Source organism: Aythya marila (genome assembly GCF_965140915.1).
Source record: "Aythya marila genome assembly, chromosome: 13".
Classification (NCBI taxonomy): Eukaryota; Metazoa; Chordata; class Aves; order Anseriformes; family Anatidae; genus Aythya; species Aythya marila.
In genome coordinates, this window is record NC_139054.1 from 8,379,480 (window position 1) to 8,397,885 (window position 18,406).

At 43.1% G+C, this 18,406-nt stretch overlaps 1 protein-coding gene across 1 annotated transcript; it reads left to right on the forward strand.

Annotated features, from left to right (window-relative positions):
• Positions 1-286: 286 nt before the first annotated feature.
• RAP2C (RAP2C, member of RAS oncogene family) lies at positions 287-8,702 on the forward strand. The gene is made up of 4 exons (XM_082770548.1): positions 287-413; positions 510-909; positions 2,667-2,986; positions 7,088-8,702. The coding sequence occupies exons 2-3, from the start codon at positions 637-639 to the stop codon at positions 2,943-2,945; spliced, it is 552 nt and encodes a 183-aa protein (XP_082626674.1). The 5' UTR covers positions 287-413; positions 510-636; the 3' UTR covers positions 2,946-2,986; positions 7,088-8,702.
• The last annotated feature ends 9,704 nt before the right edge of the window (positions 8,703-18,406 follow it).

Below are 18,406 nucleotides of genomic sequence, written 5' to 3' on the forward strand. Positions count from 1 at the left end.
CCCGCTTGCTTTTCTCTGCGGGGGGGTGCAGCTTCACGACGGAACCCCCCAGCCCGGCAGCGATCACCCACAGCCCCGCAGCGGCGTGAGCCCAGCTCAGGGCCCGCCATCGCCCCCCGTGAGGGAGCCGGGACCGGCTCCATGCTCCGGGCCAGGCCGGGCCGGGCGGCGGCCGCCATCTTGGGGCGGGCCCCGCGGGCAGGGCGGGGCTGGAGGGGAGGGGAGGAGAGGGAAGGGGAGGGGGGGGGGGGTGCCGTCCCCTTGCGCGGCGGTGCCACACGCAACCCCTTCCCCCGCGGCGGAAGCCAGGCGGGGCGGGGCTGCGCCGCGGGTGTCGCAGCGAAAGCCTGCCGGGCGGGGCGGCCGCTGCCGGGCGGGTCCCGCGGCGCGATGGAGTGAGGCGAGGCGAGGCGGTAAGGAGCGGAGCGGGGCCGCGCGGCCCCTCACGGCCCCTAACGGCTCTTAACGGCCTTTTAACGGCTCCCTTAACGGCTGTGTCTCCCCTGCAGGCCGTCGCGGGAGCCAGCGGGGCCTCGCCCTTCTCCGCTAGGCGGGCCGGGGCTATGCGAGGGCCGCGCTGCCGCCTGCCCTAGGCCCGGGCCCGGCTTGGGGAGCGGCGAGAGGCTGCGGGGCCCGATGCGGGAGTACAAGGTGGTGGTGCTGGGCAGCGGGGGGGTGGGGAAGTCCGCCCTGACGGTGCAGTTCGTCACCGGGACCTTCATCGAGAAGTACGACCCCACCATCGAGGACTTCTACCGCAAGGAGATCGAGGTGGACTCGTCGCCCTCGGTGCTGGAGATCCTGGACACGGCGGGCACCGAGCAGTTCGCCTCCATGCGCGACCTCTACATCAAGAACGGGCAGGGCTTCATCCTGGTCTACAGCCTGGTCAATCAGCAGTCCTTCCAGGTAACCCCGCGGGGGGACGGGACGGGAAGGGGAGAGGAGGCGGCTGAAGGCCGAGGAGGAAGTTTTAGGGCTGGCCGGCCGTGCCCACAGCCTTCCTCCGAAAGGGAGCGAGTTAAAATGTGTGTGTTCCCCCCCCCCTCAAAAGTGCCTTTAGGAGCCCGGCTTCCCGCTGGAAAACTGCTTGCCTTGCAGGTACTTATCGGGGTGCCACCATTGTTAAATCCCACGCAGTGCTGGAGAACAATGACCCGCTCCCACTTCCCTAATAGAAATGTTTTGGCAATCCCCTTCTATGAAGAAATCACTCAGTATTAAAATCGAGGCTTCCGCCTTTTTTTTTTTTCCTCTTCTTGAAAGGCATCTGTCTTCAGTTGCTTTTGAAGAGAGAATTATTGTTCTTCAGTTATGACTTGTTAAATAAGCTGTTATTTTCCGCCCCCTCCCCCCCAAACATATTCCTGTCCAGCATAAGCTCGATGCTTTCACAGCGTAGGTGGTGTACTGAAGAAGAGAAGCAAGCCATATGTGATAATTCGTGGGTCTGGATTTCATTTCTACTGGTAAAACTCTTGAAAAAATTGAAATGTTTTGGCCGGTAACTGGTCTAAGCTGCCTCTAGAAATGAGGCTTTATTTGAGGGGAACACATGGATTTAGCAGCACTGCATACAGCACAGGGATTTGCAACTACTGCGTTGGCTTTGGTTTCTGAGTTGGGTGTATTCCAGCTGCTTGGCACAACCTTGCACACCCCCACTGAAGCAGAATGTTTGCTTCTGCTGAAGGCTAAACTTTATCTTAGCAGAGACCTCGATGTAGCTCAAGTACAAGCTGCAGACATGCTGTCTTTAGAAAGGAACAGCAATGACATTAGGATGCTTCTCCTCTTGTTTTCACACATTTTTGGGACCAATGAGACCTCCTTATTTAAGGAACAGGCATACAGTTAGTAATTCACTCTGTTAATGTTTAGTTGTGCTTGTCTGTCTGTCGCATGTTTACTCCAAACCTGTAGGCGTAAACCCCTCTCTATGGTTCTTTTCCACAGTAGTAACTTCAAAGCTTAATTGCTTTGTCTCAGGACTATGCCAGAATTTGTAGAACTTAGTGACACTGATAGTAACATAAAACATGCAGGGGGCAGAGGAGGCTGACTCAGAGTTTCAAATGTAAACTCCTAATGTTAGCTTGGGCTTGAATAAATGCGTCTCTAGGTAGTACAGCATTCTTACAGCATCTAATTTGGTTACTTACATGTGATTAAATGTGTTCACAATGAATTATTTTAAGCATTCCAGAAGTGAGAAGTCTCTAGATCACAAACTTTCTCAAGTTGTAAACTAAATACAGGTTTTCTAAATGATCATGTAAGGGTATCATGTTGCTAATGTTACAGGTTTGCTGTCATTAGACTTGAGACAAATTTTTCAGAAAACTGAAATCGATTTTTTCAAAACAGAGGTACCGTGTCTTCCTCTGGCTGAACCAAAAATCTGAGTGCTTTCTGTTTATGTATAATATGTGTACGTTTTATACAAGTTAGTTCTTATTTCATATAAATGTATATAGCTTACTAGAAGTGGGTAATGAACGTGCTCTGATTTCTAGATCTACGTGGATATGAATTTAAGAAACCTCCTGGAATATTTTCAATTTTCAGTAGCATGTGAGGGTTGATTAAAATGTGCTTTTGTAGTGTTTATATGGCAATTTCATGTGATTGCTTGCATATACTAACCGCTTGGATTGTTTGATCAGGACATCAAGCCAATGAGGGACCAGATTGTCCGGGTGAAGAGATACGAGAAAGTTCCTCTGATCCTAGTGGGAAATAAAGTGGATCTGGAGCCGGAGAGGGAGGTCTTGTCTGCAGAAGGCCGAGCTCTGGCTCAGGAGTGGGGCTGTCCCTTCATGGAGACGTCAGCCAAGAGCAAAACAATGGTGGATGAACTGTTTGCTGAGATCGTCAGGCAAATGAACTATGCCTCCCTGCCTGAAAAACAAGATCAGTGTTGTACAACTTGCATCGTCCAGTGAGAGAAATTAAGAAAAACCTCAGTCATGGCCATACAGAGCAGGTTGGTTGAACAGTCATAACTAATTGAGGTGCACAAGCATGCTGTTGAAGTAAGCAGATAAAGTGTGACAAGGAGTCTGAAGTTAAGTAGCCTAACTTGGAGGTAGCTTTCCTCTGGAAGAGCTGGAAGCTTGTGGATTCAGTGGCATATAAGTACTTGAGTCAATGGACTTCTTGCATTACTGTATATGGGTTAGTCAGGGAACACTGCCTTTACTTGTAGCAATTTTGCAGTGAGACAAGTGTATGATCTCATCCTCACCTATTTTGACTGTCACTGCTGTATTTGACATTGCTGTATCCTTAAAAATGCTTTGTGATGTTGCAGTGTGATTCTTTGTTGGTTCCACTTGCTATCTGAATTATTTGCAAGTTAATGTGAATTACTTTGGACCTATACAGGAGTATTGTGATCAAGTTTTCCACTAATTATTCTGAGAAACTTTGTGTGTGTTTTTTTGAAAGAGGGCGGGTTTAAAAACAAAGCAAAAAGAACTGTGGTACAGAAACTGAGTGTACTTAGAGCACATTTCTGCCTTATCAGGAGAATAAGTTTAAAAGAAAACTACCCCGAGCTGTAAGGAGTGGCTTGAAGCCCACACATACTAGTCAAGGACATGTGCAAAGTGCTTTTCATCTGAAAACTCCTGAGCAGAGAACACATGATAATGGCTTCCCGATGCGGGACTCTTTCCTTTTCCAGTGACTCATAGAAGATGTTGCAAGAGTGCAGTGTTCAGAGGGGACCCTGAAGTAAAGCTTCACTAGTCTTGGGTATTGCTTTGATTCTTCTGCAAGGATAGCTACTCTTGGCTCTTCACATGCGCGGTCATCTTTCTGTACCATTCCTTGCCTCTCACGTGACTGTGTAAATGGATCAGGTCCTCTTGTGCAAGCAGCAGCGCTGTCATTCCTGTGCGAGATGCTACTGTTACCCCTGCTCTGTTTTCCTTGTAGCCGTTGTGGGTGCAGTTTCACCATCAGCTTGAACCCACGCTGCTGTAAGGGGCTCTTCTGTGTCATTGGCACGCTTCTTGCATGGGCTCCCAGTGCAGCCAGGTGGTCCTTTAGACCTGCAGTTGTCTGTTGGATCTGTCTCTGCAAACAACTTGATGTAATCTGTGAGGGCAAGTGCAGGGATGAGGGAGGACATGAAAATTCTGGGGAAAGAACTGCTTGTCTTGACAGCTACACTGATTAAAGCTTAGGCGCTGACTGCCCTGTTAGTAACTCGAGTCAAAGGAGCTTTTTGTGTCTGAGTGACAAGAGCGAAAATAGGTTATTACTGGAAGCTTTGGACTATGTATCCTCTTTAATCTTGAGTGTAAGGTCAGAGAGTGAAGTCTCAGAGCTTGTCTCTGAGATTGTTATCGAGTGCTTTGTGAATACAAAATTTTGGGTACTCATGACCCTGGTACTGTCATGCTCAAGATAATAGACAATATTTTTATCTCTAATTCTGTGAAATAAGGAAAGACTGCTGTCAGCATGTAAGAGGTGTGTACAGGTTCAAGCCTTTCTTGCTGAAAGGCAAGCAAACTGCTTGTCTCGGAGGAGAGCAAAGTACAAATAAAGTGGTACAGGGTTAATATCTTGGACCACCTCCAGTAATGCAGTTTCAGTGAATTCTAAGGTAGACTTACAAATAAGAGCATCTGTACTTAAGGTATCATGCTAGAAGTTATGGCAGTTGTTGGCGTTACTAGTGGTTCGTCTTGTGCAGGTTCCGGTCTTCAACTCTGACAAAATTGGGTCACTTATGCATGAAATTTATACTTCCAGAGTTGATTACAGCTAAGGGAAGCTTCTGTGTAACTAGACCAGTTCTGGACTTAACATTAAATACCAAGTTTAATTTTCAAGTTGAAATTGAGGAGGAATGGGGCTATGTGTTACTCTTTTGAGTCCTTCTAATTTATGATGATTTGATGAGCTTCCAAAGCAGAGCGTGCTCTTGCTTCTCAAGAAACATTTGTATTTTTATGTCTGTTATCTCTTGAGATAGAGGATATTAAGCTTCTGGTATATAGATTTCTTCTTCATTCTGCTTTGCTCATGTCACATAAAACCTCTAGAAGCGAAATACTTCCATAGTTCCAGGAAGTGCTGCTTCTGCCCAATACCACACTTCAGCTTCACACTTTTGGGATATTTTCTTCTTCCTGGCTCCCACTATGTCCTTGTTCTTTGAGAAGGTGTAGGATCTCATTAACTTTATGATAAGCCTTTGCTACCTGGTAATATCTGTCTCGTGCTCTAGTGTAGGAGAGCTGCTGATGGTGTCTTCTGATAGCTGTAATCTTCTCTGCAGGGATAAGTGTTCTTCTTATCTGTGATCCAAGGGACAATTGCTGCTTCTCAAACATCTGCCGTAGCAGTGACCCCTCCTAGGTATAGTGAAAACAGCTGTCTAAAAACCTGTGTGTAAGGAATGGGTTTAAACGATTGCTCTGTCCTAACATCATCACATCTCAGTTCTGCAACCTGTCTGTCTAAGGGCAGTCTTTGGTCTGAACCAGTAAGTCACCTCAGGATAAGGTTTATAGAAACAGTTTTTCTACAGTTCTGGTGGAGAAACTAGTGCGTGTGGGAGAGGAGGGGTGTGTGCTGGGCCTAGACTCATCTAAGACTGTTTCAGTATCAGTTTTATCTAGCCGTTATCACTTCTTTTGAGTATGGGTACCTCAGTCTGTATGTGAAGTAGGATGTTGTGTAGGTTCTTTTTTGAGTAGGTATTTTTGAGCTTAGATTGCTGTTTCAGTCCTTCCGGTGAAATGGAGGATGGAACGTAACTACATAATCAGAATAACCCATAGTTCCTTTTAAAATGTGTGTTGTTCTTGCATCCTGTTTCCCCCTCCTTCCCTTTCCTGCTTCTGCAGTGGTCTTCTGTCATCTCGTTGTTGCATTCAGAGATGTGAGATTCCCAGTAGCTGCATTCTGTTGCTTGCTGAGCATTTCTCTCAATTTTTCAGTATGATAGTGGTTTTTATTTTGCATCATAGTTGAAATACCGTACCTGTTCCAGTGTTGGTGTTAAAGGTGTTCTGTAAGAGGTACTGAGCAGATGGAGAACATTTGATATTGGGGTGAAAGATTGATCCTGATTAATGATTTCTGCCCCTTCCATTCATGAGTAACTGAAATTAGCAAGTGCTGAAGGAATAGTTCTCTCTAGGGAGAAAACCGAAAGTATACTGGCTTCTGGTTTGTGTGGCTATGCAACGCAGGCAAATTTATCCTACTAGTCTACCGTCTCCCACCCCTGCATGCCTGCTTGCAGGAGAATAGAGAATAGTATAGGAATGTCATAGGTAAGTAAAGCCAGATAGGTACAAGTCAAATTGAAAAGAAACAGTTGTGTAGGAAAAGTAGAGTCCTGACTCCTGTATACTTCAAGTAATTTCTCAGTAGACTCATCAAAATTCCCTCAAAAGTCAAGCATCAAACTTGAATGAAATGTATGCATGTGAATATGGAGGACTGGTTTCAACAGACTTTGAGCTTCTACCGAGCTGTTTAGGATATCTGCCAATAAATCTTGTGAAATGTAAGCAAATTATCAGAAATACAAAGATTTATTGGTCATTGCTGGTAGAACTGTGTGCTTGGTTAAGAAAAGTAGCGTACAATTCTCCCTAAGTCTGGTAAATGCTAAGGTTTTTTTGATAGTAATTTAGGGCATCTGAATGCTGAGGACTCAGATGTCAAAACCGGATTAGTTGGATCACTGTCTGTTCCCAGAAATCGTGTAAAATACCATTGCTTCATGTTGCTGAGTGATGTAGTGCCTCCTTACCACCAATGCAAAGCCCAGTCATACATATACATCACTGTACAGGAGAACTTAAATTTCCTAGCGGTTTCAGATCTTTAGAAGCAGTTTAGTATCCCTTAGGGCAGCTGTTATGAGCTGTTGTTGTTACCTGCTTGCCTCTTACATTACCAGAATTATATGAAAAGAAGTTCAAGAATGCCACTGTAAAGCAGTGCTTTGAAGCCCAGTGTGGACAGCGAGTTGTTCCAATCTATGGGAGAAGCTGAGTTCACTTTGAATATGTATTGAATGTGGCTTTCATTGGTTATTTTGTTTAAATTTCAGATAAAACTCAGAGGAAACTTGCACAGATGCTGCTTTGGAGAACTTTCAGCCCAGGTTGCAGAGCTGAGCCTTGGTAAACCTGTCTCTATTACAGCACATTGCCATACATCTAAGTGCATAAGGTTGGTGGCCTCCAGGATCCACACACCTTAATCAGAATGCTTAGCATGTTTACCATAAGTTTAAAATCTGTTCTTTATCTATCAGTCCTTTTATAGCTTTCTAAGTTCATATAATGGCTAATATGCAAGAGTTCATTTTTAATAGTTTAATTGATTTCTTTAATCAATTTCTGAACTTGTATTTATTAAATACTTAAACTCAGTATTACCTACTCAATGCCTTTTAAAAGAGAGTTTTAATGGAGAATAAATTGAGCCTTAAACAAATGGTTACTTCTGTATATTACCTCGCATCAGTGCTTATTTCTATTTGCAAAGTTTTCTCCTACAATGTAGTTGGTCATTCTTTGAGACTTTTTGTTTACGTGTGACAGTGTCGTGAAAAGATACTGAGGGCACCTCTGTTGTATGGATGTAGTATCCCTTTTCTTGGCAAATGCAGCTGTGATATTGTTTGTTAACTGCTCTGATTTAACAATTGGGATCACTTGGAACGGGATGTGAAGTCTCTGGCTGATGTTTCTTTTCTTGCAATCATGAGTTTCTTAAACTCATTTAATCAAAAAATGACAATTGTAGCATTGCAAAATGGCAGCACACTTTTCCTCCTACTGAGTTTCTAAACTTGCTTGTTTACAAGTAGCTTCTTCATGCCTTTGAAAAGGGATAATGTATCCTTCAAAATGGGCTGTATGCCTAGTCAGAGTCAGCTCAGCTTTGCCTGGCACATTGAGACATCTTGTAGACCTCTGCACATGTAAATCTAATGCAAATAAGATCACTTTACATTTTATAGTTCCTAATATTGTCTTTCTGAATAATATTTTAAAGCAATATTTGTTAAAGTTTTTCTTGCACTGTCACAAATTGCTTTTTAGTTTTTTTTTTCCCAGTAAGCAAGTTTAATGTTAGAGACAAGTTGGTGTAACAAGGGGAAAAGCACCAGGTTTCAGTGATACTAACTGTAAGCGTGCTTTAAACAGCCATTGCCTTCCGTATTGTTTACCTGATCAACATTTTCTCTGAATACTTGAAAATTTTAACAATAACACAGGTATAAAGAGCAGAATGAAAATGTACAAAGAACAGATGAAATCTTTTTGTTCTGTTTTATTAACATGTTGCATACATGAGAGCTTTTTCTAGCAGTGGTTTAAAATGTGTAATTTTTTTTTGCAGAAGTTTAATAACTGCAGCTCACCTACTGCACCAAAGTTCTAGGTTTTTAGGAGCCCAGCTTTAGTCATTTGAACATGCTTCTAGAAATGTACATTCTTTTCCTGTAATAGCTAAATAACTTTGAGAAAAGCTCCAGTAAAAGCAGTGATGGATATATGAGGTTAAGCAGTTTAAAACTCACAAAATGTATTGTGGATGATGGCATTTGAAACAATAAAAGATCACCGGTACAGTATCTCAACATTAATGTGTTTTATTGGTAATAATGCAGGCTGACTTTACAGTGTTTAGCAGAAATAAAGGTTCTGAGTCTACATTCAGTGTTGAATTTGAATCCTGAAAAGAAGAGAACATCAGGTTTTCTGCTTGGGTATTAAAACACCTGTTTTTTTTTTCCTGTGGGGTTACTTGAATTTTTTTTCCCCCCTGTTTGTACAAACTTTATAAACAGGCTGAGGCTAATGTTTAGGTTTGCACTTTAATATCAGAATTAAACCAAACCTTGTATTCAAAGTAGACTTTTAAGTGGTGGTTGTTGCTCTTTTTTTGTAGGTTGTAAGGAAGTAATAGGAAATAAAAGTAATTCATAAAAATCTTAGTTTTCCTTTATCTAAGGGGGGAAAAGTTGATTAATATTAATCAGTGGTTCATTCCTATGGGTAGTTATCAAGCCAGTGTTCATTTTCATCGACCTCAGCAAAAAAAAAAAAAAAAAAAAAAAAAGAGGAAAAAAAAAAAACTTGAACTAGCTTAGAGTGACAGGACTGGGAAAACGAGAGATGGTTTCTTCAGCACACTTTGGGGGGGAAAAAGGGACCAAAAGTTATTTTAGGCTTCCTCAATAGATTGCATGTGAAGTTGCTTATTAGAGTAAGAGGCTAATAATAAATGAAATATGTATTGTCTTTACTATGGCATCTGTTTAGGAGTTGTTCAAATCACTGCAGTAGGGCTCTACAAATAAAAATGTAACCTAACATCATGTATCTAATGTACTGTATCTTTATCAGTGATAGGTGAAATCTGGAATAACAAGTGCAAAAATGGAACAATTACCTATAATGCTTTGTAAAAAGTTTTTTCCAGTAGAAATCATTCTTGTCATTTTGTAAGACAACCCTACAGTCCACCTGTTTGTAACTTTTTTAATAAAATAGATACCTGTATTACCAAACTGGGGTGACTAGTCTGTGTTCAATTTCTTCTGAAGTGGGCTGAATAAACAAGCCTCTTATTTAGTAACTTTTTTTTTTTTTTTTTTTTTTTGAGGTACTGGTTATTCTGAACATAGTAGCTACACCTGAATTGTCATGGATTACAACTTCTAGCTCAGGGAAACCATGCCTGCACCCCTGCTGGGATGGCATAAAGCACTATTTCATGCCTTGAATAGAGAAGATGGGGTCCAAGGGCTGCCTGTTCAGAGCTGCAGTGGTGCTTCTGCTCGCAGGCTGGTATGATGAGGCTTTGTTCGAAAGCATCCATGTTTGTCTTGTCCAAATCTGTAATGTCCTTATTTTTCATACAGGCTTTTGTGTTCACAAAGGTGACAATGGGTAGGGGTCTTGACATCAGGTTATGATGTTCCTGTAGCTACTCTCCCTCATAGTAACCCTGAACTGGCATCTTTCCACCACACCATCCAATAAGCACACTCTCAGTTCTGCCTCAAGAGAGGTGGAATATTTGTCTACAAAACCTTTCAGCTGAGAGTGCTATTTGATAACCATTATCTTAAATGCTCAGTAAAAGCCTTGAATTTGCTAAGTCAGTGATTGAATCATCTAGACTCTATAACAAAAAGTGCATCTTCCTCGGAACTTAATGTCTTGGTACTGACCTTTTATACGGCTTTTGTAACTAAAGCCACGTATTAGTGTGAAATGTGCTTTAAACTTTAAAAAAACAACAACAAAAATCTTGCTACTTTAGCAGCACCTTTGGTTGTCTGCATTGTGTCGGCGGGCAAAATCACCTAGCACGCTTAATGCTTCTCTTCCTGGTAAAAAGTGTTAGCCTTATCTTGTTGGTAGGCATCCATACTGTTCCTTCCCCCTCCTCAGACAGGGAAATAATTTCCATCTCAAGGGAAAATGACAGAGAAGAAAGGTAGGCTCCCGTTCTAAATGATCTTGGAGTAAATGTATGCTTCCCCAACCTCCTCCTCTCAAGGAGTGTTGCTCTGAGTAGCGCTGATGTGTCAGCGAGTGTGTTAGCTGACAAAGGCTGATGTGCATTCAGATGTAACTAGTTGATGGGTCGTTGTCTGTGTCTGTTTTCTCATGCAGTTTAAAAAAGTCATAGTTGGGTGATAATATTCCTGGTTCTCGCGGCACTCCAGTGTAACTAAGCTGCTTCCTCTTCTCGCTCAGGCCAGGAACTGACGACAAGTGCAGCCAGGAAGTCCCCGGGACTTCACAGCACTGGTTTGTTTCAAGGTGACAGTAGAGTCATTGGGGATGGGGTTTTAAGGAAGTGTGGAAGATTTATGTCTAAGGCCATTATATTTCAATTTATTATATTTCATTTATATTTCAAAAGTCTTGGTGCTGAGAGTCAACTCGGTTACTGCTGTACAATTGTTAAGTAGTGTCCTTCATAAAACAGGTGTGACAGCTTCGTGTTGTTTTAAACCTGGGCTAGCTGGTTTAGAGGGCTGTATAGATGGGACTTCATAAGCAAAGCTTTATTTTTGGTGGAACAGTTCCTGCTGTAAAAGTGCCCATACCATGCAGAAAGCCACCCAGTGTCCCACTTCTCCCGTGTGGTCAGGACAGGTATGGCCCCCAGTGTATTTGGAAGGCAGTAGCTAACCACGGCACAGGCAAGAGGACTCTCCCACCCCGCTCCCATGTAGCAGGGTGCCAGGTAAATGAATTGCTAACAAGGGCAGAGCTGGCCTTGCAGCCTGGCTGGCTGCACTGGGCTATGAACCAACAACCGCACGAACCCTGCAGTGGAGACGGCTCTAGGAGGAAGTACACAGGGTACCCGGAGTGGGTGGGGTGCGAGCCGACCGCCACACCTCATGTCGGGTAGCAAGCTGTTATCTGCCCTAATAGGCTTTGCTGTAATTACAGTTTTGAGCTAGGTGGAAGTGTCTAGCCTTAATTAAAATGAGATACGGGTTCTCAAACAATGTCTATTGACCTGTTTGAGTTATCTCTGCTGAAAAGTCAGCAGTCCTGCTAGCTTGGCTTGCTGGTAGGCGCTTCAGTCGTTTGTTGGTTGAGTCACTGCTCGCTTAGTAGCTGGAGGAAGCGTGTGCACAGCTACTGCGGCTGCGGGCAAGTTCAGTCAAGAGATGAGGTGGCTGTGGTCCTGTGCTCTGCACAGTGTGAAAGTGAAATAATAAAGGGTGCTTCACTTTTAGCTCTGGCTGGTCAGTACAGCTGTGAGGAGCAGAGAAGATGGACTTTCAGCTGTAAATCAGCAACTATGTTTTTCAAGGTCAAATCCTACCTGTAATTATTTCTTGGCTCTGTTGAGGGCAGCATTGAGCTTACAATAGCTTTGCTTGCAGCAATGATACAGTTCAACTACAAGACTGAGGGGGATAATTTTTTTTTTTTTTTATGGAACCAATATATTTAGCCTGGAATCAATCTTAAAAGATCACCCCTCGAAGCTGTGGTTCTCCTCATGGCCCTTCAAAAAGTCCAGAGTTAACTGCAGCAGTTGATGGGGAAGGGTCTCTTGTGTTGCAGGAACCTGAAAAACACTCAATGAAGGGAAGCATTTGCTGTTTATATTTGTTTTCTGATGTGTCTGTGCTCTTCGGTGTTCTGCAGGGTCTGTTTGAATGTGCTTTCTACCAGTGACTTACTTCCTCCAAATCATATTTTCAGTGATGAAGCTTACATGGCATTTGAGGCTCTGAGACATTGCTGGCTACTGAGGGTAACCTCAGTTCTTAATTAGAAGAAAAATGTTAATTTGGGGGGGCGGGGCATAAAGTGAAGACTGCATTAAGACTACAAGTTGCTTAGGCTTACCTGGAGTCAGATGCACTGACATAGTAGAATAATTTTCATATTGCATAGTAGAATAATTTTGACATTTCATTTCTTGAATGTAAATAAATAAGTGGGCTAGATCTAAAAATCAAAATGTTTTTTTTTTTTTCAGATTTATGAGAAGTCTTTTATACTTTTGTAATACCACGATAGAAGTGATTTAGACTTCTTATGCTTATACAAAATATAGGAATAACAGTTGATCAATTAATAAGTGAACACAGTAATTCAGGTAGATTCTTGGGAAATTTCAGGCTCTTAAGTTCCTTGCTTTTTTTTTTTTTTTTTCCCTGCCTCTAGGCTGACTTTTTTCTCTATTTTTATGTCCTTAGAAGATCTGCCTTGACATTAGATTTAAATTACGTGGTCAGCACAGAAAAGAGAAAATATATTTGCTGTTTGTAACATTCCTTAAGGGCTACTTGTCCTTTTGGGAACTAGCAGATAGGATCGTTAATTGTAAGCCTGGGATTCATCCTACCACTGTAAAAGAACTTAGACAATTAAAAGCAAATTAGGAATGTAATCACCCATAGCATGACTACTCTGGGAAAGCAAGAAGGAATAAACAGAATTTTCAGCAAAGCTGATTTATGTTGGAAATCAGAGAAAACATCTCATTGGATGGCTGACGTGCTGGAGCAAGCTGCATTTGGAGGTGATGGAGAATTTTTGAAGTCAACACTGGGTAACCATTTGCTGAAGGAAGGAGAATGTGTGGTGTGTATAGCTCCTGCCTCCGTATGCTGGGTTGTCATGTGGGATCTCCTGAAGTCCCTTGCAGCCCTGTATTTCTATGACCTCAGTCACATTACTGATCCTGGCACTGTTTTCCATTTGATGTTCCAGGAATTAGCACAGACTTGCCAAATGCCTTATGTTTAATCTCAGTAATGCAAATGTATTTTCTAATAGGTTTGAATAAAGATTTTAGCTTCAGGGCCTGTCCTAGGGTCAAGCTGTGGTTGGAAGTACTTTGCAGTCTGGCTGTGAGTGGTTTCTTTTGGGGAAAATCTGTTAGTTACCTCTCTGAACAAACATTTTAACTATGTAGGCTGTTTCTCTGTGAACTGTCAGCACGCTATCTCGGGCCATCTGAATTGTTTTATCTTGTGGCCAAAATTAATGATTGAGAAAGATTTTATGAATATACCCCTGAAACTTTTTGCCAGTCACAGTATGGGAATGTTTCCTTTTCTTTGAATCACGTCTGTCTTTCAGTTTCCACCCTCTGCCAGAAGGCCCTGGAAGAGGAACTGTAAAACAGGGGTTGCCTTTGATCACTACAAAGTTACCAAGTTCCTAACTTCAGATGGATGCTGCTCTATTGTCCTCTGCTTCCTGCTGTGAAGAATGGCTTTGACTCAACTTCAGCTCTGCTTTGAGCTATATGCTTGGAATTTGGTGGGCCTTAATAGGACTGAAGTGTGATAAGGGTTTTTAAATGAAGAATAAAAGCAAAGGAAATGAGTGGGAGAAGAGAGACTACCTGGGAGGGAAACATGTTAACAAAATGCAGGATCAAGATCTATATGGTGAGATGGGTCTGATCCGTTAGCCTGGAGGCACCTTGAGAACACGTGCGTTTCTTCACCTAGATGTAATCAAGGCTTACTCAACCAGAGCTAGTTGTCTCCAGCCAAGAAGGAAACCACATCTGTCATGAAAACAAGCAATATAGTTCCTTAGAAGTCTGTCCTTTTCTCTAGGATTCAGTTTCTTCATCTGGTATTGCAGACTTAATTTGGCTGCTTCCTCAGAGTCAGCCTTTGGCCATAGGATCCTTCCTGATGACAATCAGCAAAGGAAGCTGCCTTTATTACCTTATCAATTTCATTCCCTTCTGAAGAGTTGCTGCTGTTTATCGTCTCCAAACTCTCGATTGCCAGAGCTGCGTGAGCAGAAGAGCAGACACTACCCACCCGTCAGTCAGGTTTCTGCAGTGTAGTGCGTGTATGTTGAAATCAATATTCATTCCTAGCTGGGGTCTGATGTTTTCTCCCTTTGGGGCATAAGTTGGGAAAGATCTGCATGCTCCTCTTGGAGAGCCTGAGGGGGAGGATTGATTGGTTTGTCTTCCTGACAACACTCACAAGGACAGAGAGCCCAGGCATCCTGAGACCTTGTCACAGGACTGCTGCATTACAGGTAAATTTACGCTACCTTTACCCTGTTGACATGGACACCACATGCAAGTGGACTGTGAAATGTTCATGCTTGAAACAAATTAAGGATGGTATATCCTAGTCTGACTTTTTGTACTACTACATGGATGTAGCGAGATGCATCTCCCTAGCCAGAAATGACTGAAAGCTGAAACATGCCTGAGTCTCTGGAGGAATCAGTGCTCCTTTGACTTGATGTGTTCACAAGGCTTTCTTTTTCTGTATAAATTGCTTTGTGTCTTGGAAGTGATCTGTTAGAATTAAACATCACTGAGTGCTTTTTACATAGCTGTGCCAACAATGGAGCACAACTGACGCGTTAAAAATGAGATAACATCATATTCTGGATAATACCAGAGTTGTACTACTATTTTTCTTACAAAAGGTTATTTTTCTTATATAGGTTTCTTATTTAGAATTAGCATAAAGCAAGCTGCCTTCTTCACTGCCTGATAATAGTTTTTACATATCATCTGAAAAACGAAGAAAAGTTAGCAATATACATCAACGCATGGTAGGTAGTGTTATTGCTGTACCGAATAGCTTGTATGTGCACACTGAGTTGTCACCCGTACTGTCTGGTTGTTGGGCACAACAACCACGAGAGGGAGCTTGGAAGCAAGGATCTGTTTCCTCCTGGCAATGGTCTTTGTATTGCGGGGCTGTGCTCTGTCCCTGGAGAGCAAACGCGGTTGTGTACAGGTTGAGAACAAAAGAATAACTGAGATAAATTTATATTTCAGGACTTTGGTAGCATGGTCAGAGTATATCTTAGTAAGACTTCCAAGGAAGTTTTGCACTTACAGTTAATTTATCTATTGGGTGTCTGGAATTGCAGATCACACTCGGAGACTTTTTGTGCATAATGAAGGGTTATTTTTTTTTCCTACTCTATTATTACATCTTGGTAAATATTGTTATTTACCTCAGCTGCCGAGACAGAAGCAAAAATGTCATCACAAGAATAAGATCTGATACGACTCTGCTTCCTTGGATATCAGAAATTATCACTGGAAAAAAAGAAAAAGAAAAAAAAGAAAAAAAACAGGAGGAGCAGGGTGATTGACTCTTAATTTGACTTAGTGCTTAAATAAAGCTGAATCTACTTTTTCTGATTTTGTTTGTTTGTTTGTTTTTTAAATTGCAACCTGGTCCAACAGCTGAAACGTCAACATGCTTCTTACCACGTCAGGGTCACCCTCTGCTCCCACACAGACAGACGCCTGCAGGCTGTAATGAACACGGGTCTGCTGGTTTGGCTGGGATGCCTGCCTGCAGGAGAGCTGCCTCCACAGAAGCTGGACCACTCCAAAAAAGTCCCGTCCCCTGTTTATCTTGCAATACTTCCCAGCTGAACACTGATGCAAATAATTCATACAGCTAGTGTGTAATTGTGTCATCACCTGCCCTGGCACCACCTGGTGAGAGACTGGCAGACGGCACAATTCTTCCTTATACTTGTCTTCATTTCCAGCCTAACACCAGGGGTGTTGCCCATCAGTCTTCTTGTCAGAGTTCAGGCATCAAGGCTGGTCCCCTCCTGCCAGCCTCATCAAGTTTTGCAGACGAATATATTAACGCTGATGAACACCGGGGTGTCTGTGGAGCTTCTTTCAGTGAGTAATTTGTGATGTTGCATTGCCATAAGTACAGCTCTCAGTGGGAATTCTAGCAAGAAGAGCAGCCACCAAGCATCTGAAATACTACACAACCTTTCCTTGGGTAGGACTGGGGCAAACCGGCGGCAAATTACGCTGCTGCATAATGTCACCTTCTGGTGTCAAAGCAAAGCGTGGCCTGATCCTGCTGTTGGAAGCTAATGGGCAAAACCCACCTAAAACACAAAATTAAAAATGCAACCGTTTCTACTTTCCCAGCAATTACTTATGAGTAATAAGTTACAGCAGAGTGATGTCAGACTGTTTAACTGATGTTTGGCAAGAAAATTTGATGGAAATGCAAATGTGTCATTGTTGATTATATTCAATCCATAGAATGGTTCTGGTGCAGAAGTTTCTGGAAGGGCAGGACTTGGCTGGTCAATTGTATCTGTTGAGATACGCTCCAAATATAATGACTTGTGAAATCAATGAAAAATAATAGTCATTGTTAAAGCTTTAGGGAACTTTTTTGTTTTGTACCAATCACTGATGTATTTCTGAGAATAGGCCCATTTGAGAACTGTCAGTGAATACCACTTTGGCAGATGTCTTTATGATCTTTTCTCAACAACGAATTAATGAATTATTTATATGCAACCTTCCTAATCCAGGGATGGGCCTGGACTTTGACAGTGTGACGTCGCGGAGTGGCGGCGCGCTTGCTGGCAGCCTCCCATGGAATTAGCAGCATAAACGCTTTCCTTTTCCTTCCAGTTGCTTCCCCTGCCCACACAGGTCTCCAGTTGTCATCGCCAGCAACAGGCATTCCAGGAATGATTGCATCAATTGGGAAGTCTCCTTACTAATGCAAGACTGCAAGCAGGAGGCATCTGTGCTTATACCTGGAGTCAGAGAAGAGGCTGGCTGAAAGGACGCAGCTCATCCTTTCCTTGGCCCCGTAGCAGGACCCAATTTTCTTGGACTGTCTGCTCGAGTGTTTCCCTTGCCTCACAGTTCACAGGTCTTGCTTAGCACCTAACTCAAATTTTTTCTGCAGTTTCAAATTATTTCTTTGTTTCCCTCATAGCTCAGGAGCCCAGCCAGCTGGTCATCCTGGCATGGTCCCACAGAGAAATAGATCATTGCTGTTTCCCCTCTTTTTTTTTTTTTTTTAAACAAATTTAATTATTTCAGACTTTAGTTTTTGAAGTTACATTTTGGGGGAGGGGGTGAGGTAAGGCATTAAAATAAATAAAGCAACTAGTACCTAAGCCAAGACCCCAGCATAGAGTGAAACAATTCCTTTTGCTGTGTGGCAGCAGAAACATTGCAGGAATCGTGTTGCAGAAAGAAACTTACCTGTTTTGCAGTATCAGTGCCCTACCTCAGGCTTCTTAACCAGCTGGTTAATGACCTATGCTCCTTGTGCCTCACACTGTTCAGCCAGGACTTCAGCTTCACCTGAGCCTGTGGCCAGAGACAGCAGCCAAGCCATGGTGCTGCTTCCTTGAGGAGCTCCCTGCCTGGGTGGAAGTCCTCCAGCAGCTCCGTCTGGCATGGTCATACCGAGGAAGAGGAGATCGGTCCTCTTTGGGAGGGCTGCACGTGACACTGCCCCCTTCCAGTGACACAACAAGCATGAATTCTGGGCCAAGGAAAGCACTAGGAATTCAGTCCCACAGTGCAGTGACCAGACACTTAGCACAGCCAGTCCCTTTCCCTCGCCACTGGCAGAAGATCAGTTCACCTGCTTTGCAGAGCACATTCACATGGAAAAGCACATTAGCTTCAATTTATATATATATAAAATTATCTTTTTTTTTGCCCCAGTAAGTAGAATACTAATAGGAAGGTGGTTCTGTAGGTTTTCACTCTCTGCAGCCCAGAGAGCAAGCGCCCTGAGAGGCTCTGTCCTGCCATTGCCAGGAATAACTGGGAAGTGTAAGAGGGACCACAGCAAATGGCTCAGCTGCCTGGAGTCGCTGACAGTGGATATTTCAGTGGAAACTGAGAAGAAAGCAACGAGCAAAATTTCAGCAGCACTTAATGTGGCTTTTTAGCTTTGCTTTGAGTCCCCCAGGACTGCGAGTGGTTGGGGCTTTTTCCGGGAGCAGCAGTAGTGATCCCCTGTGACAATCCAGCGGCTGCCTTTTGGTGCGTTCATGTACTCACTGCCTCTTTGCTCTGTGAGCAGGGGCTCTCGTGCTGCTGTTATCCAAGCACTCAGAGAGGGGGA

What these genes read in the sequence shown, in the direction of transcription:
- RAP2C (XM_082770548.1), top strand. Translation starts at nt 637, where the DNA reads ATGCGGGAGTACAAGGTGGTGGTGCTGGGCAGCGGGGGGGTGGGGAAG. An exon ending in TCAATCAGCAGTCCTTCCAG is followed by an intron (nt 910 to 2,666) that starts GTAACCCCGCGG and finishes TTGTTTGATCAG; the next exon opens with GACATCAAGCCAATGAGGGA.